Source organism: Seriola lalandi, unplaced genomic scaffold (genome assembly GCF_002814215.2).
Source record: "Seriola lalandi dorsalis isolate HSWRI2012SDOR001 ecotype SW California unplaced genomic scaffold, Sedor1 jcf7180002054408, whole genome shotgun sequence".
In the NCBI taxonomy this organism is placed as follows: domain Eukaryota; kingdom Metazoa; phylum Chordata; class Actinopteri; order Carangiformes; family Carangidae; genus Seriola; species Seriola lalandi.
In genome coordinates this window covers 1,154,194-1,181,039 of record NW_019524961.1, presented here as the reverse complement: position 1 = coordinate 1,181,039, position 26,846 = coordinate 1,154,194, and the positions used below count along the sequence as shown (strand labels likewise).

General features: G+C 42.7%; 3 protein-coding genes across 4 annotated transcripts; 1 reads left to right on the top strand and 2 right to left on the bottom strand.

The window, feature by feature from the left end:
* Positions 1-19: 19 nt before the first annotated feature.
* LOC111657577 (SH2 domain-containing adapter protein E) lies at positions 20-9,945 on the top strand. The gene is made up of 6 exons (XM_023409792.2): positions 20-1,729; positions 4,503-4,629; positions 6,077-6,313; positions 6,825-7,065; positions 7,439-7,558; positions 8,198-9,945. Exons 1-6 carry the CDS (start codon positions 1,214-1,216, stop codon positions 8,379-8,381), a joined length of 1,425 nt encoding a protein of 474 aa, XP_023265560.1. The 5' UTR covers positions 20-1,213; the 3' UTR covers positions 8,382-9,945.
* Positions 9,946-14,137: 4,192 nt separating this feature from the next.
* Positions 14,138-17,238, bottom strand: s100s (S100 calcium binding protein S). Of its 2 annotated transcripts, XM_023409823.2 has the most exons (4): positions 17,175-17,238; positions 15,811-15,857; positions 15,242-15,395; positions 14,138-14,958 (listed from the first exon to the last, which is right to left on the bottom strand). In XM_023409823.2, exons 2-4 carry the CDS (start codon positions 15,822-15,824, stop codon positions 14,761-14,763), a joined length of 366 nt encoding a protein of 121 aa, XP_023265591.1. In that variant the 5' UTR covers positions 15,825-15,857; positions 17,175-17,238; the 3' UTR covers positions 14,138-14,760. The 2 variants fall into 2 exon arrangements, with proteins under 2 accessions (XP_023265591.1, XP_023265592.1); XM_023409824.2 differs by lacking the exon at positions 15,811-15,857 and having other exon boundaries at positions 17,175-17,231.
* A 259-nt stretch (positions 17,239-17,497) lies between these two features.
* s100u (S100 calcium binding protein U) lies at positions 17,498-25,517 on the bottom strand. Its single transcript, XM_023409854.2, has 3 exons — positions 25,278-25,517; positions 22,429-22,559; positions 17,498-22,091 (listed from the first exon to the last, which is right to left on the bottom strand). The coding sequence occupies exons 2-3, from the start codon at positions 22,546-22,548 to the stop codon at positions 21,534-21,536; spliced, it is 678 nt and encodes a 225-aa protein (XP_023265622.1). The 5' UTR covers positions 22,549-22,559; positions 25,278-25,517; the 3' UTR covers positions 17,498-21,533.
* Between the last annotated feature and the right edge of the window lie 1,329 nt (positions 25,518-26,846).

Below are 26,846 nucleotides of genomic sequence, written 5' to 3'. Positions count from 1 at the left end.
GGTGTCGATAGGTATAATTCATAACTAGTAAAGCTATTTTTGAAAGAATTTATAAAAATACAGAATTTATTGCCTAGAATATAACGTTATACATTTTTATTTTGGAAAATCTACCAACCCCACTGTCGTTCACAGTACATATTTTTTAATTTATGGATAGTATCTACCTTTCGCTGGTACATATGGAGCAGCTCAGAACGGACCATTTCCCAACAATACCCTGTACAATTAAACCAGGGGTGAACATTAATTAGACAGCCAATTAAGTACATTATCAAATGACATCATGATTAATATTGAATTAATATGTAACATCAAAATATTAGCATAACTGTCAACTTTGGTTTTAGTCGCTATCTGAAAAAACTTTGGCATGAAAAGAGGTGGGAGCCTATTATTAGTGCATCAGAGCAGAATCAATATTATTTATTGAAAAAGCAGCATTTCAGGAGGCCTGTGTACTGATTTCTGTTCTCAAAAACCACATTGAGACGTGTAGAATTATTTTACAGTGCTGCGTTACTTATAGGATAAATCCCTGGAATAGTAGGCTACCGATGTGACTATCTTTGGTGGGTTACCTGGTTATAGGTCTGATTTTCCTCAAATGGCTATTCCACCATGGTCTCTACAATTAATCACCGCCCACCCAGTCCTGCCTCCCCCCTCACAACTTCAGTAACCCCCCTCCCCTCCATAAACCAGGCGCAGTCAGGAGCCTCGTTGCGAAAGTGGACGGTTGTTAAAGATCAGATAAGCCACTCTGGGAATGGGACCACAAATCAGAAGCAAGAAAAACTTTGCCTTCTTTCGGGTCTTCCCACTCAGAAGACACCTCTTCATCCAAAGGGAATAAACTTTTCCTCTGAGCAGAAGAAGGAACAGGTGTAAGAAAACCACAAATGGGATAAAGTAGGGGTATTGTTTCGTCTGCCAAACAGGTATGAAGGTTGCAAGTCTTTTACTTACAACCATTTTAAAAGTTGGAGGTGTAAGAATAGAGCCACTGACTTTTTAAAGATATTTATGATATGCTTTAAACTGAGGTGTGGAGATCCTGTAGTCTACACAGGCTCTGTCCTAGAATAAAGCAACGGAAGTCTTTTGTTAGAAAGGCTGTGATTTCTAAAGGTGCGTCTCTGGGGCCCTGGTGTATGGCGCTAAAAGGTGTCGGAGAAGGCAGAGAGGTTTATTGGTTTCCATCTGAGTTGCAATGGCAAAGTGGTTCAAGGAGTTCCCCATCAATCTGAAGAATGGTACCGACAGGATCCGCTCAGCCTCCGAGTCCGGCTCACAACCAAGAGCCAATAAAGGCGGTCTGGTGGCCAGCATTGGTACCAAAACAACAGGCTCCAAAACGGGCCACCGCAAAAACTCCTCTGCTGACAGCACAGGAGGAGGTGGTGGTGGTGGAGGAGTTGGGTCTCTCCTGTCCGGAAGAAACCGAAAGAACTCAGCCATAGAGCTGAATAGAAACGGTGTCACCTCCCCGAAAGATGGAAAAGTTTGGGACACGCTCCTGTCTGGCAAGAGTCGCAAGAACTCCAAAGCGGAGCCGGTGTTTGAGGAGCAGCAAAGACCCCCGAAGAGCTCCCCGTCTGCCAATGCCTACATCAACCGGCTGATCAGAGTGGACAAACAGGACAAAAGCCCCAACTTCAACAGCGGTACCATCAGCAGCCAAGTGGTACCGGAAGCAGAGAAACCAGCCCAGTGCAAGACAGAGACAGTGAGTTACAATCTCAGCCCTGAGTTTCTGCTATCATATCCTGATGATGTACGTTTCTTCTTGTTTTCCCCCTGTAAGGTGTTAAACGTTGTTTAAATACCATTCCTTTAAGACCTGTGGTATCTGTGGCATGAAAAACTTAATTTGTTGTCGCCACATTTTTGCTGTGATATTTGAGTGTTAACATTTTGAAATCAAACAGAATTTATTTTTGATATTTTAAAAATGATTAGAATAACAAGAGAGAGTATATCTGCTCTGAAGTCAGTGTCACTGTTAAATATCCAACAGCTGTTTTAGGTGGTAATGTTTCCCTATGGACTCCTGTGGAGAATGAGTAGGCTACGTGTATCCAGGTGTTGTTCAATTTTGATGTAATTCTTTTACTTTAGTTGAATATTTCCATTATATGCTTCTTTACATTCCTATATTTCAGAAGAAATGAAAGTAGATAAAAAAAAAACTTTATCTAGTTGCTATGGTTACTAGTTAGGCTACTTTTCAGATTAAGATTTTACACAGAAAATCCATGATGGGTTAAGAAAAATATGATGAAACTACAAAACAGTAGACTATATAGCCAAACATGACTATCTCTAACTTGACCAGTTAATACATCAGTGATCAACAATAATCTAAGATATTATATATAGCACAGACAGTCCTCTGCCTGACAAATACTTTTACTTTTGATACTTTTTTACATTTGATTTGTTTGTCTGTACTTTTACTTATCCTAAGTAAAGTTACTGTAACTGAGTATTCTTACAGTGTGGTATTGCTGCTTTTACATACATAAAAGATGCAAATGCTTATCCCACCACTGCTGAATGATTTCCGGGCGTCTAGCTGAATCTGAGGCACCTTTCTGTAATCCTAGCAGCAGGGCAACAACTTCTACGCCAGCAAAAATAACATGTGGTGTCATCAATACTAGTGACAATGAAGCAGCCAGGATCCAGTCCAAGCTCTGAAAATTGATATTATTGTTTCTGTTTCTCCCTCCCCTTTGTCTCCGTGACACCCATTGTGTCCACTCTTCCCAGTCTGTCTTTCTATCTCTCTTTCTCTTCCTCTCCACCCCTCGCCCTTACACCCACACCTTCCTTGCCTTGAATACAAAGCTGTGGTCAGACATGAGGCCTTTACCTTCCTCTTCTCCTCTCTCTGGCTCAGTATTCCCCTTTTTCCCTCCGCCCACCCTCCCTCTGCCCCATCCCTCTCTTTCACTAGATTCAGGCCCCCTGGTGAAGGCTATCATGTTATAAAAAGCATAGTGTCATTTGACACTCACGCGCTAACTCAAGTCCCCTCCAGCTTGGCTTTGAAAAAAAAAAAAAGAAGAGAAGTCAGGGAGGTGACAGTGGAAAGATGGTGAGAAAAAAAGACTGATAACAGAGTGGAAGAATAAAGTGGGAGTTTTATGTTGCAGAGAGGGAGTAAACCTTCTTGATCTCATATTCATAAGTCAGCCTCTAGTTCTGATCGGCCGAGTTCTAGATAATGTGTGTTGTATGTCTACCTTTGAGTTCCCCAGTCAATCCACAGGAGGTGAAGGTCATTTAAGGCAAATTTGTCCCACTAAACCTCCCAACTAGTCTCACGCTGTCAAACATCTGCTACTTTATTCAAACACAGACAAATGGCAGCATTTCTTTGGAAAGGGAGCACCACTGGAGGTGATTAGAAAGACAGCTTTATTTTACGGCCTATTATTGTCTCTTGGCCAGTGGCCTGTAAAATAAACAAGAAATTATATGGCGGTGATAAGATGCCAGGACAGTCAAGCATGACTGGCGTGGCAGAAAACAGAGAGATATGAGTGTGAAGAGAGTGGGCTTTACGACTAGAGTGCCTCTTCACACAAAATGTAAACGAGGCGCCAGTAATTCTTCTAACTAGCTGAAGCCTGCCTTGTAGTTTATTGAGGTTAACCTGACGTAACCCTTCCGCCCTATCAGATGAGATCCAGTAACTCTTCATCGACTCCACATGTCATGTTTCAAATGCAGCTACTTTGATTCGATTAATTTGTTTTTGTCAGTTTTCAAGCAAAAATGCCAAAGATTTGCTTTTGAAATGTGGGAATTTACTTTATTTCTTTGCCATATATGATAGTAAATTGAATATATTTGGGTTTTGGACTGTTGTTCCAACAAACAAGATATGTGAAGATGTCGCTTTGGGCTCTGGCCAAATATAATCAGCATTTTCTGACATTTTATAGGCAAAATATAATGAATAAAACAATCAGCAGATCAGACAATAAACTAATCGTTACTTGCAGCCCTATTTAAACTGGGTGATATTTAACACTATAAGTTGTATAAATGATGATGATTTTCCATTATTTTTTTCATACCAGATCTGATCCTGGAATTGTCCATGGTCTTTACCACGTTGGATTTGGTCACATATTTGTTCTGTTGCCATTCAGAGTAGTAGAAGTTGGATGATTCAACCATCCATCCACCACTTTTATCCGTCTACTGTGTGTCAACTTTTCTTCTTGCTTGCCAACAAGCTTCCACGCAGTTACAGTGAAAGCATGTGGTATTGATGCGTTAACACTGACCGGCAGGTTAACAGGTGGTGGAAGAACTGTCCTGACACGGCTGGTAGATTACTGTGAGCACAATATACTAAAGATTTGTAGCATCACTGCAGCTTATAAACCTACTTCTGTGTTTATTTCCCTCCCCCAAGAAACGAAAAAATGAAAAGTATCTAAATATCCCTAAAAATATTGATTTCCATGTATTTTGTGATGCAGGTGATAATTCTTGAGGATTACGCAGATCCATTTGATGCTCAGAAGACCAGAGAGCAAAGGGAGGCAGAGAGGGTCGGGGAGAATGACGGTTACATGGAGCCTTACGACGCCCAGCAGATGATTACTGGTAAGACTTTGATTAATATGCTCTCGCTGCCTTCTCTTGTAGCTGTCAGCTGTTACAGTAAGATTCGTCATTTCATTCAGTCCCTGATCACTGAGTCTGTACAGCTGTGTTTGACTGACCAGCCTCTGTGTGAATGACAGGATTCTCATTTCCAGTCTCTCCGGGCCGACGAGTGAGAACATGAACTCATTCCCCTAGTGCTCTCTGTACCCCATGGGGTTGCCACGGCAACTCTGTTGCGTTCGGACAATGGGTGCAGTTTCCTGCCCCTGCTTCCTCTTTCCTGTCTCTGTTTCCTGGTACTATTCTCTAAAAAGGAAGCCGGCCCTCAGCGCCCCCCCCCCCCCCCCCCCCCTCGGATGCAGATCTGTGTAAACCCCTATATGGACCTGTCTGACCATTTATCAAAACTTCCCAGCATCCAGGATGACTGGTGATCCGTCGTCCAATCACATGCTCTCCTGACCTTTCCTTCCATCACTCCATTGTTTTAACTAAAAAGGGTTACACAATAGCCCGCTGTGAATGTGAAAATGTTTTATTGCACTGCTCTTTAGTAGATTTTACTTCAATCAGTGCCTGCACTACTTCCAGGCCTCCTCAAAGAAGTCTACAGAGGATGTGATGATGTGACTGAGTCAATTTATGAGGCTTAAATCATACTGAGGAAGTAAGCAAGTTTCTGAGTCACTGTGATTCATCAAGCAAAGCAAGGAGAGTGGGGCAGCATAATTATGAATACTCTGGATACCAGAAACAAATCCTATGTTTTAGTGGGACTAACATGTAATTAATTTCATAGTTTTAGTTCATAATTCCATGTCTAATTCCGACTATTAATTGAAATTTATTTTTCACAGCCGGAAAAAAGCACAGAATAGATTCAAATGGGCTTAAACTCTATTTGTCTGGCAATCAGTAGTATTAGGAAAATATAAAACCAAAAAATCCAAACACAAACACATGTTGATGGCAGCAGCCAATACTAAACAATATGATTTATGTGATAAAGCCATCACTATTCCTGATGTAAAGCTTTATCATAATCTGTATTGAGAACAAGATGTATTTGATGAGGATGAAATTCAGTTTGCTTCGTTAAATAAAGAGCTACAACTGGAGAATGTATGGATGAATAAAGATGTGATTAGTGTGTAAAAATGAGAACAAAGTACAAAACTGTACAACGAGTGTGTGACATGCTACAGTTGTAACTCTTAATGCTTTTCTTGCATTTTCTTGCACTGGGGTAGAGTTGTGTTGAAGTGCCATCAGCCCTTTAACCCATTAAAACATGTTCATGGGAGTCCAGGTGGCAGCAGAGGTGAAATAGATTAGATAGTGTTCTGCTGTTCACTCACTGACATACATCACTCATACTGTACGCCGCTTTAGTGTTCATTAGCAGAGCTCTTAATCTTTAATCTCACGTCTTTCTACCTGCAAGAGATCAGACGTCGGGGGTCCAAGGACCTGCTGAAGGTGTGTGTGGTGATGGAGGGGAGCGAGGGGGTGGTGGAGGAAGGTCAGTCTGCGCCCCTACAGATCTATGATGTCCCATATGAGGGAAGCGGTGACGGTGACAAGACGGCGGTCACGCGGCCGGAGCTGGACCCTCGTCCCTCCACTGAGTACGAGCTGCCGTGGGAGTGGAAGAAGGAGCACATTGTCAAAACTCTGTCAGGTACAGCAGAACTTGATGATATCTTAGCTCCAATTCTAGGAATATTTTTTAATGTGAAAGTGAACCGAATCTCCTGCACTTTCAAATTGTTAATCTTATTCTTACCTTTACACCCCAAACAACAAAACTTTTAACAGTAACTAAAAGAAATAAAAGTTTTTGCTGACTTTAGACTGTCCCTTTTTTGAGTTGTGACACTGTTTACACTTTTGCTGAACTAGTAACCAGTAACATTTATGTAACACACAGTGCTGACCCTGCTTCTCCGCTGCCTTCCCTATGAAAAATATTTGTTCAAAAAACAAGTCAGGCCTGCTCTCACATTTATATTTTATATGCTGGATAGACCAACAGCATACGGAATAATATCTTGCATGAAACATCAAAGCGGTGTCTTCTTATTCTATATTTACTGGAGGCTTCAGCATCCAGTTCAAACTCAAGGCGTACAGTCAGTTGTGTCTTTTTACATAAAAATTCACATCTTCTCTCATCATTCTCCTTCCCCCAGCACAGTTTGACAGCCCTGAACGCCCAGCCAAAGATGAGACACCTCACCCCACGCTCACCAGGCAGCCCCAGCATCCACCAGCCCAGCCGCTGTCACAGCATCAGCATCTGAGGCAGAAGAGCTGGACCCAGAAGATCCTGCGATCCTCACCCCCGACCCTGTCACCTCCCTCCACCCCGGGCAGCAGCCCTGACACCGAGGCCTGCTGCGTGGACCCCTCCCTGCCCCTGGAAAAACAGAGGTACCAGAACTAGTATGATGGATATAGAATAATTCAGCCAAACCCTGGACATAATTTCTGACAAATAATTATGAGCAAAAGACAATGATTTTACCTCAATGTTGACTTTTCCCCGTAGATACATTCAATGTATATTTAAACTTTTATACTCAAACTTTATTACAACAAATCAAATGCCATCCGCATGAAATATATTCGAGTGCGTGCCCATGTGTTTTCCATTCTTGCAAAAAAAAAAAAAAACCTCACGCCAGAATGTTAATACATAGTTACATTAAGGTTCATTTCCAGGGATTTTGTATAAAATGAAGTTCCACACTTGATCAATAGCAGATGAAATGTAATCCTCCCTCACTCCCACCATCTGTCTCAGCTGGTACCATGGCTGTGTGACTCGCCAGGAGGCGGAGTTTCAGCTGCAGTCCTGCAAAGAGGCCAGCTTCCTGGTCAGGAACAGTGAGTCGGACAACAGCAAGTACTCCATCGCCCTCAAGTGAGTGTAACAGGAAAGTGCATCAGTGGTGTCTAAAGGGCTGAAATATTAGTCACACTGGTCACAAACTGCAGTATATGAATAGGATTCAAATGTAATACGTTCATGTCATAAGTGACTTTTTTCACATTTACATTTTAACGTAAAAGTTAATATTCAGTACTTTTCTTATTGCTGACAAACCCCTTCAACAAACCAAAACCAATAATAAATGTGCGCTAGTAAGTATTACCTATAGCCTGTTCCTCTGTATCATACCACTGGGTAACATGTTTCTGTCATTGCATTAAATATGTAGTTCATTCTAGAGCATTTAAATGTGGATTAATCAGCACTATTTACTCCTGTTTGAGTAATGTTTACAAAAAAAATACGGTTTGGGGAAAAATGTAGCCATTGATAAAAAGGAAACTGTGAAGTATTCTTATCTTCACTAATGAATGTGTTTGGAGTATCACAGACAGGGCACGGATGCCAGAGGGTATTACGAAACATTATATAATGAAAATATCAAAACGAATCCATGTTTTATTTTGACTAAGAAATTCTGTTTTCATCTCTCAGGCTCATTACACACACCAGGATATATGAATTTATAATATTTTTGGTTAATTCCCCTTTCTCTTTTGCTCTCCTCAGGACGAGCCAAGGCTGTGTTCATATCATTGTCGCCCAGACCAAAGAAAACGGCTACACCCTGGACCAGAGCAGCTGCGTGTTCCCCAGCATCCCAGAGGTGGTGCACCATTACTGCACTCAGCGCCTGCCTTTCAACGGCGCCGAGCACATGACCCTGCTGCACCCGGTGCCTCGCATCCACTGACTCCACCCCAGCCCACGTTAGGTAGAGCCTACAAAACAAACACACCTCTGGGCCTGCATTGACAAAAATGTTTCCAAACATCAGTCACAACCTCATTTCTGATCAATGAAGCTCAACGTGTACTTCAAGTCTCTTATTTGTATGTCACTACCTTATGTGTGTGTGTGTGTGTTTTTTTAAATTTGATCATCAGGAAATGTTTGCGGCTCACCCCGTGTCTTGAAACTCTTGATGGCTTCTTCTTTCTTTATTCTACCTTGATGATCAGCTGATGAAAAACACCCAGGCTGCTGTTTTGCATGTGAACGAGGGGGAAGCACGAGGCACTTTTATTGATTAAATGTGACCTGAGGTTGGATTTGAACAGGACTCAAACATAGATGTGATGTTTTAAAAGATACATATGCTATTTTTTATTATTTTTTACAAAGTGAATTTATTATGAAGCTGAAAATACTTTAGACATTGACACATGTTTGTGGCTCTCTTTCTCCCTCTGGTGGATGTGCTGGTACACTGCACCGACTTGCCAACATAAAGAATTTTCTTCCTTCCTTGAAGTTTATAGTTGGTAAAAATCCATGCACATTAGCGTATCATTCCACTTATCAAGATATGAACAAATATCAGCTGTTTTATCTTTATGCTCGCGGCAGATTTCTAATTTATGCTCTTGTACTTGTTAGTTTTCTGTAACCACTGTCCCCTGAGGTTTTCCTCTGTTGTACTGTGAATGAGGGAGTTGTTTCTACTGTATTATCTGCACTGTGAAGAGTGAGTGATTCACCCTGATGCAATGTGCTTGAAGGAGGAATGGCTCTACAATAGTCAGAGCTATTTAGGACAAGAACTGAGACCACATTTCATTTTCAGTTGTTAATTCTGGGGAATATCTGTAAAATAATCCTGAAAGTTATTGTGATCTGCGGTAAGGAAACATCGTAAAGTTAAAGTTGAAACTTATTTTTGGTGTACAAATGTGGACAAGAAATGACTGACACATACTCAAATAATGGAAGCAAGAAAAAAAATTTAAATACAGTATCAGCATAAAAGAAATTCCAGTCTTGTCATCGCCCCTCTGTTTTCTAATATTGTTTATTCCGACCCCTGTTGCTAAAAGATAATGCTGTTCTCAGTGTAATGCCCCCTGGTGCTAAGAGGCAGAGCAGCAAATTGAGAAGTGATAGCTATATTATCTTCACTCTCTTATTTCTCTTTGTGTATTCTTAATGTAACTCTGACTTGGGGTGTATGCTGAAAATCATTTGGGCAACTCTGACCTGCAACGCAGCCTGATGTTAGCCAGCAGACTGACAACAAAATATGGTAAAACTGAGGTCACTTTTTCTTTTTTTTTTTTCTTTTTTGGCGGTCTGCCACTCCTGAGTCTTTTCAAGGATTTAAAGGGAAGTCAGTTTGTGGTTTTTGGCAGAGTGTTCAAGCAGAGGTAATCCAAGGAGACACACCTGCTATACATTTTTCACCAATGTCTTTTGATATGTGGAGACCTGCTGTTAGAAACGTTGTAAAACAGATTACAATAAAAGGTCCTGAATCTCAATGCCGGAGATCCCCTGTGAGGGTCTCTCTGATCCCAATAAATCAACAACATCAACAGCTAAATGTGAGGGTGTTTGTGTCAATGTCGGGGCGCTGAAAGAGAATGATCAAAGCATCAGACCCTCCCATCGTCCCGGAGGAACCGGCCTCTTCACACACGCTGGAATGACTTAATGAGGGCAGTTTTGAGCATAATGAATCTTTTAACTATGAGAGCCTGACTGGGGTTTCAGCGGTTTGGAAATTTGCCTACAAGTTTAGCTCTCCATTTTGCAAAAAGGAGATCAATGATTATGCAGGGTTAGACTGAAAAGGTCGGGGGGGGGGGGGATTAAGTTTAGCCAAGGATCATGTTGAGGACAAACAGCTTACGTAGCTGCAGTGAGCACCCAGGCTTGTGCCGTGTGTGTAGATCTAAGGTAAACGCGGCTCCAAAAACAGACAAAGAGTAAGAGTAGTATCATTACACTCATGTCAAGGAGCGCTTAATGTGAAGGGAAAAAAAAGAGAGCAATCGACACCATCCCTCTCTCCTTCCCTCCTTTTCTTACGTATCGTTGGCCCCCTCTCCTTTACCTTCCTCGCCCTGTCTGTGTTATCCGAGGCTGATATCTGTCTGTCACCTGTTTCTCCTTGACTCACAGGGAGGACACGATCACTGTTTACCTCTTTTTGGAGCCAAGAGTTTGTGCTTTAGTTTATGAAGACCGCTCGCCTTACCTCATGGATTGCTGTTTCCTTTTGAAGCGGTTGAATGGTGGCAGGTGACTTAGGAGACACTTTTACTCGCTTTGCTACAATAAAACACACCTGTTGTTGGTGGTTGAAGATCATTTAAAGAAGTAAAAGTACCAATATAAGTGTGATGATACTCCATTACAGGTAAAAGCTCCGCATTCAAAGTTTAAATACAGAATCAACTAAATATACTGACATCATCAAGCCCACTGGTTTAAGCTTTACCAATGTTACCAAGATTATTTCATGCTTTTTTAAATGTAAAATCTTAATCTGAAAAGTAACTAAAAGCTACAGCTGTCAGATAAATGTAATGGAGTAAAAGGTGCAATATTTCCATCTGAAATGTGGTGCAGTATAGCTAATATAAAATGGAAATACTCAAGTAAAGTCCAGGTGCCTCTAAACTGTACTTAAGTGCAGTGCTTTAGTTACTTCCCACCACTGCCTGTTACATCAAAGCATGTTCTTTATGAATTAGTCGTGCCAGAGCCTTGTAATTCATATGTCTCCTGACTCCTCCTTGGTGGTGAGCTGCGGCCATAAGGTCTCCCTGCGGGCTCCTATCAAGATGGATTTCATGAACCTGAGGAAAGCAGGCCTTCTCAAATTCTACCCAAGACAGAGCAAGCTACACCTGGAAAGGACTTAATCATCAAATGATATAGACCTGGATCCACCCATGCTACTGTATACTTGAATGAATAATTTCATTTTGTTCTCACGTGTGTGCCATCCTACTCTCACGCAATCGCTGCCTGCCCCCTTCTCCGGCTTGCATGACGGCTTGACGTGATCGCCGCATGGCTGTGTCTGACGGACGAGATGACTTGACCTGCTCTGTTGGTAACCGAAGCGTCCCTGCCATCCTTATCAGATGCTTCAGACTCGTCGCCAGTGACGGGGCCTGGCTTTGTGCTGCTCATCTCCTTTTCTCACGCAGGCAGCACCTGCCATGTGGGTGATCCATCAGCAGAGACTCTTGCCTTTTAGTTTGAATCGGTTCCCCTGCTAAGGTCAGGCCTGTTTTTAGATACTGTTTGCAGGATGTCCTCAAGCCATTGTATGTCCCTGGGTGGTTGAAAAGACCATGTGACTGAGAATTAAGTAACTGCTCTGGAGTGTAACTCGTGCAGGGTGTCTGTCTCATTGTGCTTCACGACTGATACACCTCAGTTACAAGCACTTAACTCACTGAAGAAGCATCGGCCTCCTCTCTTTGACTACATACGGATTCACATTGGGATGTACTGGCATTTAACAACCACTAAATTTGATACAACAATAAATGTATAGTGTAAAAATTATCATCAATAACACTTCCACATGAAAGGACATAGGTTTTCCACATGATTTTACTCACCAGTTCAAACACTGCTGCCGCTTTTAAATGACAAACCAGTTAGCACTACTTGTAATCCTTCAGTAGTGGAATATAACTGAGTCTACTGCTGTACTTAAGTACAATTTGTAGGTCGATGTAGCCTACTTAAGAATTTCAATTCGATGCCACTTTATTCTTCTACTCCACTACATTTCAGGGGGAAATTTTGTACTTTTTTTTTACTGCACTCCATTTATTAGACAGCTGCTGTTACGAGCTACCTTTCCTATTAATGTTTTACATTAAAATTATGAGCTAGTGAAACACAATGCATTGTTAAAGATTAAACCAGTGGTTCTGAACTTTTTTGGCTTGTGACCCCTCACACAACAACAGAGTGTGGCTGGGGCCTGTTGCCCCTTTAAAAATGACATGAATCTTTTGCAGAAAATGAATTTAATTTTCTTTTTTCTTCTTCCCTAGCCCCCTCAGATTTATCCTGTGACCTTTGGGAGGGCCCCAACCCCTTGGCTGGAACCACTGTTATGTTTATCTCCAATGTGACCAGCTACTAAATTAAAATGGTACCTGTGCATTGACGCACCAGTTTTAACAATCTAAAATTGTCATTTATAATAATATAGCATTCACAGCGACAATTGTTTTGCAGAAAAACAAATGCTTTTGCTACATAAAGAATATATAGCTGATAATGCTTCTGAACTTTAGAAGTAGATTGAATGCAGGATTTTTACATGTACCGCTGCATAGGATCTGGATACGTCCTCAGCTGCTGCAGGTATACTGCATGCTGAAACTCTTCCTCTTGGCATGTTAAATAATTCTCCTTTTTTCCCACGTGCACCTGCAGTTAGGGATCAGAGGATTTGAATTCTGCTTCCATTATTTTTTCTACTCTTTTTTTTTTTCTCCCACATGAAAACAGTTGATTTATCGCTCCTTTGGAATGACACAGCAGGTAACCAAGACTGTTAGCACTCGTAACAGGTTGTTTGTTTGCCCTCAGGTTACAACAGGGTTAACAGTCACCGCTCTGTTTCAAATTGTTTACCTATCTGCAGGCTGTGCATGTCGAAGTCAAATATTCAAACCTTCCAATCAGAGGACGCCTTTAGAGAAAACAGCGGCTGGAGGAATGATAGCAGATGAATGCAGGGTGAACCCCCCGCCCATTGACACCGACTGACTGACTGGGAATAAGTTTCTTACTCTTGCTGAAGGTAAGAAGAGGAGGTGTTTAAGCTCGTCAGTGTTCAAGCACAATTACACCCAGAAATGAAGAGATCCTCCTGTGATTCAGCACAGGAGAAGACGTGTTGATTTACTGATCTGTGGTGTGTGTGTGTGTGTGTGTGTGTGTGTGTGTGTGTGTGTGTGTGTGTGTGTGTGTGTGTGTTTGTGAGAGAGAGAGAGAGAGAGAGAGAGACACTGAGGGACAATGTGTACTAACAGTCACAGCAACTTGAACATTCCTCTGTGATTATACCACTGCTTTTCAAGTTACATACTTCACTGATGTACTCCATAAATTGCATTCACTCCCCGCCTATGCTGTCCTTCCTTCATTCACAAACACACACATGCACGCACACACACACACACACACACGCACACACGCACACACACACACACACATAGACACTTATAGACACACAAACACGCTCTCTTTATCTTCTCTCACACCCTCACCCCTTCCCTCTCTTTTCTCTCTATGTCTCTCCTCTCTCTCTCTCTCTCTCTCTCTCTCTCTCTCTCCCTCTCTCTGTCGCCCTCTTTTGAAGAAGTTTTCCGAGCAGATCCAAGTCAAACATCTGGGTCAGCTTATATCTAGTGGAACAAGACTTGCAGGATATTGTTGGCAGGATGTATGAACTGGAGCAGTTTACTCTGTGGGAATCCCCAATACACACACACACACACACACACACACACACACACACACACACACACACACACACACACACACACACTGTTTGCTGACATTGTTTCTTTCTACACCATTCAACTTGATTTCCAGGTGCAGCGATTCATCCCCGTCATGTCCATGAATACTTGTGCAGCATAAGGGCTTTTTGTGAAGTATGTGTAAACAAACACACCACACCTAATGGTTGGTTAAATGCCATGTTTAATATTTTGAAGAATGCATTGGTTATTACCAAAAAAAAAAAAAATTACAAAATATGCGCAAGAAAGGGGATAAATCACATCCTATTGTTCAACACTGAGTACATACAATAATATGATAATCTGTAACTTAATATATGTTCACAAGTCATTTATGTGCAACAAATGCTTAAACATCCTGGTCTGCCTTCTGCAAAAAACCAGCGCCTTATTCTCACAGGATACTGTCAAAACGGCTGAACTTGAGTTGTAAGGAGTTGGAGTTTACCCTGTTCTGTATGTAAAGTCACTCACTGCTCTAAGAACAGTGCAGCAAGCTCCGGATATGCTGTGGTATGAAAAACAGTTGCAGAGGGAAAACACTACTCCTGCTGAATGCCCCATGCTCTGTGAACCCACAAACTCTCTGCTGGACCCTTCCCTTATGTGTAGCCGGGGTGTTTACAAATTGCATAAGACAAAATTCCGTAGCAACTCGCTCCTCTATCTCTCATGATTTACAGTTCTTCCCCCTCTTCCTCCCCCTCCTCCTTTTCTTCTCCCTCTTTCCACCTCTCAGCTCCCACTCTCTCCCCGCACCCCCCCGGCCCCCATTCTTGCACTGATTCAATCTTTCTTCTCTGCCGACTCGCCTTTGCTTCCGTCTTTTGGTTTGTCATCTGTTTTGTACTCCAGGAAGAAGTCGTTGCAGGCGACCGTGAGGGCGCCCATCAGGATGATGAACTCGGTGAAGTCCACCTCCCCGTCATTGTTGGCGTCCAAGTCGTTCATCACCTTCTCAACTGCTTCATTATCTTTGGAGCTCTGTCAGTGGGGAACAGAGTGAGAGAGAGAGAGAGAGAGAGAGAGTTAAGAATGTGTTCTCTGCTATGTGTGTGTGTGTGCGTGTGTGTGTGTGTGTGTGTGTGTGTGTGTGTGTGTGTGTGTGTGTGTGTGTGTGGGGCTACATCACTGCACAGGCTTGTTCCAGCTTGTGTGTCAGAGTATGTGTGCGCATACCTTCACTCATGTGTCGCATATTTCCAAACTACATTAGTGTGTTAGAGCACAACCGCATATTTGCCTCTTCACACACTTCTTCTCTTACCCCTAAATAACTGCCCAGCTCCTCTAGTAGCAGCTCCTTCAGCTCACCCCTGCTCAGCGTGTACTTGTCGCCCTCCTTCCCCGAGTATTTGTGGAAGGTCTTTATGAGCATCTGCATGGCACTCTCCAGGTTGGAACTGGGCTCCTTGGACATGCTGGAAAAGGAATCAGGTCAAAAGGTCAGACTCTGCCACCCAATGCCCGCTCCAGCCCTGGCTGCATGCGCGGTTACATAGCAGTCAAGGGTGAAGCCACCTCCAAGACAAAGTGATAGTTTGAAAGGCAGATGAATGGATGGAAGGAAACCAAAGTAGAGAGGTTTTCCCATTTCTAGAGAACGGGTCGAATAACACTCTGCATGTAGTGCAGAGGCTATTACTGGCCCTAATTTAAGTAGTCTGGTCACTGTGTGTGTGTGTGTGTGTGTGTGTGTGTGTGTGTGTGTGTGTGTGTGTGTGTGTGTGCATGTGTGTGTGTGAGTGAGTGACCTTACTGGGTTTTACATTTCAGAGGTTTGGATAGAAAGGTGGAGGATTGCTTTGGAAAGGCTTTTCGAACAATCTTACACACATTGTGTCCGGCATGGTGGAGCTTCTCGTGCTGGACTCGTGGAGAGACTGTGCACACACAGACACAGATAAGTCACTGTCAATGATGTACAGTTTGAGTGTGAATACTTACTATAAGGCACATTCATGTCACTTCCTGTACTTTTAAGAAGGGCTGAGCTGATTTTAAGAGTCCCCAGGTTATCGCTCTTGTAAGCCGAATTGATAATACATGTAACAATTAACGCCGTGGCATCAGAGAAAAGTGGTCTCGGTGTAGAACATGTTGATCGTGTAACAGCCTTATCGTTTAAAATGGAAACTAGAAGTGAAACGCAAAACTCGTCTGGTAATCACATTCAAACTAAGGAGCTGAGTAACCTGAGGTGCCAGTGTGTACACTAACGTGTGGATACAAGTGAGGGCACTCAATCACTTCCATTCTCGCTCAGTCACAATTCAACTTTCGAGTTGAAGTTGGAAAGTTCAGGGACCTTCCTACACGGAGAATAAAGGGGTACAGTGTTATTTTGAGACTGATCCATAACCACACAAAACACTAAGGGAAACAATCAATCTGTCAATCAATCTCCCTGTGCATGATTTATTAACTAATCACCTATTACAAAATGTCAGTCACCGGTTACTGCCGCTCATCACGCAGCAGAGCGTTGTGCCGCAGAGGTCAGAGTTGTAGGCCGTGGAGACAAAGGAGGAGGTGAGCGGACACCAAAGCTGGCTAACTGGAAAATCTATAGGGGTCATCTGTCTCACTGACTGACACAATACAATAGGAAACCATGGAGACAAAAATGCTATCAGTAACACAATATTGAGTATGGTAATAATGCATATGCACTATGTAATCTTAATGACGGGTCAAAATCCACGTCGAGAGACTGGAGAGAAGGTTACATCCATTTTACAGAGCAGGAAACAATGATGCACTAATTGTCTGCTGTTTTCATGTCATGCTTATATTTGTCATTCATACATCTCACATAGTTTATTCCACATTTTTCCCGTTATATTTTTATTTCTTAACACTGCTTTGCCACAAATCCCTATTGGCTTCACTTGTTTCCATGTGTCATAGATGTACACATTTCCTGTCACGCTCCTCTCAAAGCTCACGCATCAGCAGAAAGCAAACGGTAACTTTTCAAGACAGAAAGACTTCAAATGAATTCCACACTTTTGTTTTTTCCAGGTCTTGTGATGACTGCCCGCTCTCCGGTGGATTACTGCTCTAAAAGTTTTTTTTTTTTTTAATGTTACCACTATTTGCTGCAGTTGCACAGTTGATAAAATACTTTACAAGGAAACCTACATCAGATGCAGAGGAGAAAGTAAGGTGAAGCAATCCCTCCAAGCTGTCTGTCTTACCTGAGTGCTGATGGAGGGCCTCCTTTGTCTTTGAAGAGGTGCAGGAGACAGAGCCAAGGCAGAGATGGATGGGGAGAGAGTTTGCCGGTGGACTTAAATATCACCTGCTCCCCCCACCCCCCAGCCCCCACCCCACCCCAAACTACTTCACCTACTTACGTATATACACTCTGCTTCTGTTTCTCTGTCCTCCCTCTCTCTCTTTTTGCAGGTGCTTTCTCTCCTTTCCTCTCTCCAACACACACACACACACTCACACACACACACACACACACACTAGATTTCCGCAAGTAATGAGGATATAAGATAAACACAAATAAAAATATGTTATTGTCACAGTTTTATTCCATATTAGCCATTACACATGTTACATAGAATAAGCAAAAATGATACAGCATTATATGAAGTTGAAATACTAGCATAGTGGAGTTTACGTGACTTGATAGTGGAATCTGAAATGAGTCCAGCTGCTAGACACACACACCCTCTAGTACTTGGCAGGAGATAAACAAGAATACATCAACGTACAGTGATGAAAGCCTGCACAATATCCTGGGAATGGTCCCATAATCACAAACATTTTGACCCAATGAGCCCTAAAAGCACATCCACACACTTGTATGTACACTTATCATATCCTCTGGGAGGACTCTTAACACAGGCTTTTATCTTCATCTACTGTGACTCAATGAATGAGATTTATTGTGTGGCAATGAAAATCTGTCTGCAAACACTCCCTGCTGCTAATCTGCTGTGTTTGGTTCCAGCATGTTTTTAATCTACATGGAGTAAAGGTTGGGTGCGGTTTACACTATGGGACAGTAACAAAAACTGCCAGTGCATACAGTTCAACCTCTCTGACAGAAAACGTAGCGCTCACAGCTCAATCCGTCCATCTGCTATTCCAAGTAGATTAAAAGAAAGCATTAGATGAGATAAAATAATTTCCAGATGATGTTTAACCCAGGTCGGTTCACTCTAAGTCCAGGAATCTATTGGTGTAGTGCGAGTCAAGTAATTTTAATATAAAAAAAAAATCAGTTAAGTGAATTTTGCTTGATCCAGTTTCGTCTGACCATATTTTGGCTTATGGTGATTGAGAGAAAAAAAAACACAAAAGATCACGATTTTAATGAATTAGCCGAACAAAGGGAAAACTGTAGAGTGTTTAAACACGCCTGGCCTATGGGAAGTAGCAAATAAGGTATGCAGCTTGCCAATGTACACATTTGCACACACACACACACACACACACACACACACACGCACACACACACACACACACACACACATACACACATACACACAAATACATCCATATCTCCAACAGGTGTTCAATTGGATTGAGATCTGGTGACTGTGAAGGCCATAGTAAAGGATTCACATCATTTTCATACTCGTGCCCTGTGGATGGAGGCAGTTTCATCCAGTTTCTCCACTCATCATTTTTCAGGTTTTTCCTTTAAAAAAAAGATGCCTGAGGCCTATGTACATGTTGAACAGGAGACTGGCTGTAGATGGTGCAAGAGAGTGATATGTTTCCATCATTCACAGGAAGTACCTTACTTTTTTTTTTTTATATATAAAAAGAATATAGGTTTTAATAAAAGAAATAATAATAATAAAGCCTAAATAGCCCCAAATGTCTCAATAATTTTGTTAGTAATAGATCATGCAGGAAACAAAGCGTACTTGTGTATGAGTATAAAGGCTGAGCAGAGTGAGTGTAAATGAGAGAGTATTTACAATGGGAGTGTCGCAGTGAGGCAGGGTGACCACATGACTCGGCTTATTTGTCTTTTCCTATTTTGCTGCCGAGCGGTTCAAAGCGCCTGGTGCTGTTACAGTGCAAGAGGTGCACATTTGGTAGTGTGCCCAAAACGTGTGTGCCTTAAGCACGACCGGGCCGGTCAGGTCAGACCTATAATACAGCAATCCCGCAACACGAGCCTTTTTCTCATGGCTGCATTATTGATGATGAGACAATTTACAAATCATTAAATTGTAATTAACAAATTGCATGTAATGTGACAAAGAACTACGTTTTCAAGTGATCTCCATAGTGGTCCAAACAAGAAAGAATTAGGTTAAAAAGTTAAATATAAAGAGGCCATGTAGAACTTAAATAATGGCTACAATAATGGTAATACAATGGTAATATTTAGCAAATAAGTTTCTGATAGCATGCAACATCTTATTATTAGCCTGTTGTAAAAGATCACACCACATAGATTCATATTGTTGGCTCAGTATTCTTTTTTACTTAAAAAAAAAAAAAGAAAAAAAAAAGCACAACCTCTGACAATGATCCCTCTGACACTAGCACCTGGTCTGACGGGCAGGATCAGTGGAGCCCAGGATTACTTTCATGTAATTGTTTGTGTCCCAACCCTCAAATGCCTAATCCAGTAGTTTCCCAGTGCCTGGGACTCAGGGATCCAGTTGCACGTCAAACAGGGTCTGAATGAGGGTGTGACCAACAAACAAACACGCAAGCCTGAACAACTGGTGCAAAAACCAGTGGAAAACAACAAGCAACAACCAGCAATTTTAAACAGAGCCCCCACCCCCCCCAAAAAAGAGCTAAAGTTTCTGTCACTCCAATTCAGTGCTACACCAGATACTCTAGAGCCAGGCACATTTATGGATCAATAAGTAGAATAGGACCATTGTAATAGTGCAGTTTGGAGAACACAATATCGTATTGTAAAGTACTTTAGATAAAAAACTGCCACCAGGTGACACCTGTTATGGCTTTCTTTACTTCTTGGTGTTTGTTATCTTGTTCTTCTCCACCAGTTCTAATCCAGGCGGATTAGGTTGCATGTACACCTTCCCTGACTTGCTCCTCCAGTGACCAGCCCACTCCCTTGGGACTATTTTTGGCTCACCTTTTGACCATAAGGGTCCTTTGGTGTGGTTTCCATCCTCAAACCTTAATTATTTAACCAAGGGCCACGCCTGATCTTCCAGTTAATAATCCATGGCTGACTACGAGTGAGGAGAATATACTGTAGACTCCAGATGACGTTAACCTCTCTGAGAGTTACAGAAAAAACAACAGGAAAGAGACAGAGATCCCATGAAATAGAGTGAGAAGAGGGTGTGATGGGGCATTGAGTACACAATTAAGATGAGCTGAATGCAAAGCTTCAGCAAAACAATTTGTTTATTGTCATGCCAAATCAGCTCCATAGCACTGTGGGTTAAAAGATGAGGATGTGAAAAAAACAGATACGGTGTTACTGGATGATTTTTGTGCAACCATTGCAGGAATAGTTTGAGATTTTGGGATTTACACTTATTTGCTTTCTGCCAAGAGTTAGATGAGAAGGTTGATATCACTCTCATGCCTGTTTGGTAAGCATAAAGCTTTCTTTCAGTAGCCAGTTAGCTTAGCTTAGCATAAAGACTGAAAACTGAAGGGAAACAGCGAGCGTGGCTGTCTGAAGGAAACAAAATCTGCCTCGAGCTCACAAATTAACAAATTATATCTTAGTTTCTTTAATCCGTACAAAAAGTGAAGTATAAACAAGACATAACATATTAGCCAGTGAGCTTTAAATGTGCTGGTGGGTGTTTTTTGTTCCCTAGAGAGCCAGCGTAGTTGTTTCCCTCTGTTTCCAGTCTTTATTCTAGGCTGAGCTAACCGCCTGTAGCTTCATCTCAACAGACACACAAGAATGCTGTCAATTGTCTCATTGGTTTTCTTGAAAGGAAAGCTAATGAGCATGTTCCCCAAAGTGTCAAACTATTCCTTTAAGCCATTAGTACCTTGCAAGATGTACACCAGTGATATTTCACTAAACAGTAAGTGATGCGGGGCTGCGTGACACAACTGTGGAGGAAGAGACCCAGACAGAGTCAAAAGTGAGGAGAGGACAGGATTTTAAACCAAACCTCTTGTCTGCAGTGGTGTGTGAACATGCAGTGACACTTTGGTCTCGTGTGCAGGGAAATCAGACTTTGGCAGTGAGGTTTTCACAGGGACATGGCATGCACATGATAGTGTACGTCTGCATGCAATCATAGTATATTATCATGATGAGGTAAATGTGCTATATAGTGGGAGGCACATGCTGTACATATGAACATAGTGGTAACTAGCAGTACAAAGCAATGAGTGTACGCTCATATACATGTGTTATTTATCATATATAAGGAATGGGGTTTCTTCAGAGCTGGCTTTGTAGTGTTTGAACTTTTACCTATATTTTGTATTTCAAAGTTGTGTGTATTTTAAAAACAAAAACTGTTTAGTGGCTTACAAATATATTTTGGCAATGTTAATGCTATGATATGTGTAGTGTTTCATGTAAATGTGTAGTGTGATTTTCTTGTGAAGGAATGGATTGTCCCCTATGAGGTCGCCTCCTCTGTCTTCTTCTCCACTTCTTCCACCACAGCCGCAGCCACCTTCTCTGCAGCTTCCTCCACCTTGTCTGTTTCCTCCCCCTTCTCCTCTTCTTTCACCACCACTTCCACCGCCGCCGCCGCCGCCGCCTCTGCCGCTGCTGTCACCGCCGCCGCTGTCGGCTCCTCCTTGGCGACCTCGGGCTGCGTCTCTCCTTCCGCCTTTACTTCTACCTTTACTTCCACCTCTCCTTCTGCATTTGCTTCTACCTTTACTTCAGCAGTTGCGTCTGCTTTCGGCTCTTCGCTTGCTTCTGGCTTTGCTTCCTCCTTTGCCTCTAGGTTTACCTCTGGCTTCTCCTCCTCTTTGTCAGGGGTACTTTGTGCCACCTGTCCAGATGCAGCATTCTGGGCAGGCTCCTCTTTGGCGAGGCTACGCTGCTCGCTGAGCGAGACCGCCAGGTAGCCGACCAGCTTCATGTACTCCTCGAAGCCAACCTTGCCATCCTGGTTCTCATCCAGCCCCTGACCCATGTTGCTGACCGCCTCCTTGCTGTCTGTGTCCTGGGTAGTAGGCACACACACAACCGTGAGACAATCAAGCATGATGACGAGTAACCCTACCTGGACTCTCAGTGCCGAAATCACCAAACACTATTAGTAAATGAACCTCTATCAGTGGCTCTTTTTACATTATAATGCTGATGGCTGTCATTCTATCATATCGGATCACTTCTCCCATTCACTTACTGCATATTACACCGCCATTTGGTCGCAATGCTCTGGACAGGTTAAGACTAGCCAGTGCCAACAGCAAGACTACTGGCTGCTTTTCTGTGAGGTAGTTACATAATTGAAGTATTGGTAACATTTCAGAGAGGTTCAATGAAGGTTTCCTAACCGACAGGATGTTGCTGAGCTGGGACTTGACGAGGCCCTGGAATTCTTTCTTTCCTAGACTCTCCTTTCCCTTGGTCGACTTCAGGAAGACCTTCACCAGGGTCTGAATTGCAGCCTCCATGACTCCTCTCTCTGGGGAAAAGGAGAGGTCAAGACAATGGTGTGAGATAGATAGATAGATAGATAGATAGATAGATAGATAGATAGATAGATAGATAGATAGATAGATAGATAGATAGATAGATGTGGTTGAACTGCTGTTGCATTGTAATGGGCACATCCAGTGGAAAATGAAACGGAGGATCTGTTTGCGTCCCTACGAAACCTTTTCGTTTCAGGTGTTGAGTCTAAAGCCGCAATAAGGGAGGGATGGTGACGTGAGATAAGCGGTGAGGGTGAGAAGGAGTCTGATTGAGAGACAAGCACTGATGCACAATGGAAGTTCTGATCTTTGATAGGTCATCTGATCTAGTGAAGCTACCAAGGGGACTGGGCTTCAGATTACCTAAGGGATTACCTCGTCCCTGTCTGCTCCTCTCTCTCTCTCTCTCTCTCTCTCTCTCTCTTTGTCTCTCACTCTTGTCAGCTGTACCAGCCTCTCTCTTTCAGTGCCACTCTCTCTTCCTTTGCCTGTCAGTGTTTCATCCTTGTTTTCACTCTGCTGCCCTTTCTTCTTCTCAGGCCACTGCCTTCACACGGTTGTACACAAGTACACGCACATCCTAACGTATTTGACGATGAGGCCTGACACAGATCACACATAAGCAGCTAATTCATACGTGTTAAAGCTTAGCTTGAGGCCCACTCATAAATCTAGCTCTCGACAGATATAATCTACAGACGTTGCCGTAAACGTAGAACATGCCAGTAGGTGACACATCTTAGCAGAAATTCCATTCATTGCTGTCTGTGGAGATCACTTAGACAGGAATTTACAGGCCACCGCCGAGCTAGTTTGCCCCCCAAACGGTGAGAGGATATGCTAAAGCTGACCGTACTCGTCTGTCAGCTTCAGTGTCCAAACGCTGCAGAGCAAACAACAGTTTACACTGGTGAGAAAACACACTGTGTGGACTCCTTGTTTCAACAATCAGCCGAGTGGCCGTTTGTAAACAGCAAATTAATATCTCAATCACTTAAGTGCATGCCACACTCAAGCACCCTGGAGCCGAGCAGTTTCTCTACAAGCAGCTCATACGGGCCAAGAGCATGAGCCTGAAAGTCTCATTACACCAGGAGACGCAGAGAGCCCTGATACTGTGGCGTAGAGCCATTAAAATCTAACATTTCACTCGGTCCCTTTCAGATTTTGCATGATGACCGACTGAACTGTAACTGTCTGACCCATTCTGCCATAATACAACCACTAGAGTGAATGTAGCAGAGTGAGCATATGTCATCTGATTGTCACTGAACAACGGAAATAATGTTATGAGAAAACAGATTAATCCAGCACGTTTTCTTTTTTTCTTTTTTCTTTTTTGAATTATTGTCAGTTTTTGTGATTCACACTCTGTCCGTGTTTTGTAGGAACTTTAGAGGACTTCTTCCTGGACCGGTGACACACCCTCTTAAAGCCTGAGTACACAAGGGCCTCAACAGCTCTCACCGCGTCCTCACCATAAAAAAATACCCAGCAAAGACATTTCCCCCTACTCTCTGGCCTGACATCTCTGTCCATTCTCACATTCATTATTTACTCCGTCAGCCGTGTTGAGGCGGTATTGCCAGCCTGGACAGTTTCCCAACATGTGCCCTAATTTCGACAAATCAACTCTCGACTTGCATCACCCGTCCCACGTCAGAGCTTCGTCTTGTCCCACTCAGGGGTCAAACTAATCCGCGTTATTTGTCTTTAAAAGGCCCCAAAACAACTGCGCAAATAATTAAACATACAGGCCTACAACCAGAGGTTTCCCGTTTCCCTCCACAGCCCCGAAAGAAGATTGAGTGTTGCGTTTCCAAATGGGCGAATGTGATACGGTATGTGCGCAGAGTAATGACAATACTACCGCTCGTGTGTCATGAAATATTAACAGAGGAACAAGTTAGGTTGTGACTGTAATTTGCCGTGAGCAGACGTACAGTGGCTGCGCTTCACCCAGTTCCTCGGCAAGTTTTGAAAAAATACAGACAATTGAGCTTTGGGACGCGTGCGCAACATTAACAACAAGCACCAGGTTTTTGCCGGGACTCATCATCATTAACGCCACAAGCAATTTGAAACATTGAAGACTGAGTTGAAAGAAGCGACACGGCTCCACAGAAATCCGCTCAGCTGTCACTCGTGTTGGGCCTCTTAATACATTAAAAAAAGAAAAACAAAAACAAAAGTATACTGTGCGCAAAATGTTAATTTTGCGCAAAAATAGGGCTTTTACGCGCGACCCGGATGCCCACTGGAAATACTGTGTGTAAGAACAATATCCTGTCACCTAAAGTCACTTCAATTTTTGATAAGCTGTTTGCAATTGATCGGCAACTCGTCAGCTGATCTACATCAAAATATCAAATATCTCTTCGGGAGAAAGAGAGAGAGAGAGAGAGAGAAAGAGAGAGCATATGGCAATTAAACACAACCACATAAAAGCGAAAAAAGTAGATCTAGCAATGAAAGCAAAACAGCCACAAACTATTGTCATTTACTCTTTTATAAAAGAGCAACATGAGCCGAAAAATTTGTGTCATTGGAACCGTCCTGCTGTCTGACCGCGGCCAAGTTTCATGGGATGGCTCTTGCAAGAGAGTAGCCTACCGAAACGTGGCAAAAAAAAACCATGAGCAAATACAATGCCTACACGGGTGGAGAAACTTTAAAAGACTCCAAAAAAAAAAACGCGTTCAACTCACCGTATACCGTCTGTGGGACAGGAGAAGTGTATAAATGTGCACAGATGTGAGTTTCTCTCCTCTTCTCCGCCTTTCTACGCCGCTTTGAGCCCAGAGAACTTGCCAAACTAGTAGGACTGCAGAATCTCTTCCGTGATTTAGGTTTTTTTCTTTCCTTAAAAACTTTTTCCCCCTGACAAGTCAAAGGGCGTGTACCTGGAAGAGTGAGAGGGAGAGCTGGGAATGTGGAAGAGCGCGGGTCTAACACTCAGGGAAAAGGGGAGTGAAAGTGAATCAAAACACTTATACTGGGGTTTTTATTGGAATTATCTTTGGCTCATGTTCCAGCTGCTTCACGTCATGTGTGATTTGCACAGTTTCACGCCAGTTCGCCAGGCTTGTGGCTTGGAGCGTCTTCATCTGGTGGGACGAGGAGACAAGGGCGGGTGGGATTACTTCATCTGCACAAGTCCCAGTCGCTTTCAAAAGTATTTACACACAGCCAAAACAAAAAAAACAAAACAAAACAAACAAACAAAAAAAACCTTTGAAACTGAAAGTGTAGTTATCACGCACTCTTAAAATCTATCATTGACTGTTTTCCGCCAAAAGTCGCAAACAAAATAATATTTTTCAACCACAAAAGGCAGTTCAAATTTAAACATGGCAGCAATCTTTTGACACATTTGAAATTTGAGAGTAGAGGCATCTTTATTGAAAGTACAGGAAAGCCAGTGTGGGAGGCAAAAGTGGTGCAAGAGGTAAAGCGGTCTTGCCAAATTCTTGAGAGGGCTTTCAAGTATTTGCATTTTAAAGAAACAACAAAAAAAAATCCCTCTACATATGAAATCTCTTGCCTGTGCTTCTTTCTATGGATATGTGAGATACAAGTTTCCACATTTTGGGAGAGCTCCTGCGAGGCCTTCCCCATACAGACAATGAGCTCCCAGCCCACACTAGAGGGGCGCCCTGCTCATTTAGTCTCTCACTTTGTTGCCACTGACTCATTTGCCCGTCATCACGCCTCCCACACTGGCACCTTAGCATGTGTAATTTGGATACAAAGGTCACATTGACTTATCTGTTGAAAGATCCACACTCACCGAATCAGTTAGCGGCATCTTTTCTCTTTTGCAAAACTAAAACAGGCCTATAGGCTATAAAACAGCTGGGGAGCATGCCGACACACATAACTCTGTCTAGACATCAGAATTAATGCAGAGTGACTGTAACACCAAGAATTAGCAGCTAAACAAGCAAAAATACAACCCAAAATGTTGCAAAACAATAAGCCCACCCAAACATGATGGGATGCATTTGGTCCACGTATCCCCATGACACAGTGTCCTGAGGCCTCACTGACAAGACAGTGAAGACCAGGCTACGCTTTTGCATCACTGCTGCTAAACGCTTGGGCAGGCAGCTTTGTACAAGCATTATGAAGCTCTATGGAACAAGATATGGTCTGCATAGGGTAGTTGTAACGCATATAGGATTACAGGCCCCTAAATCAAGGCTGTAATACATTCTCGCTCAAATGTGTGTGGCTGGACATCATATAATGTGGTGAATGAATGACAGGAGGCAGAG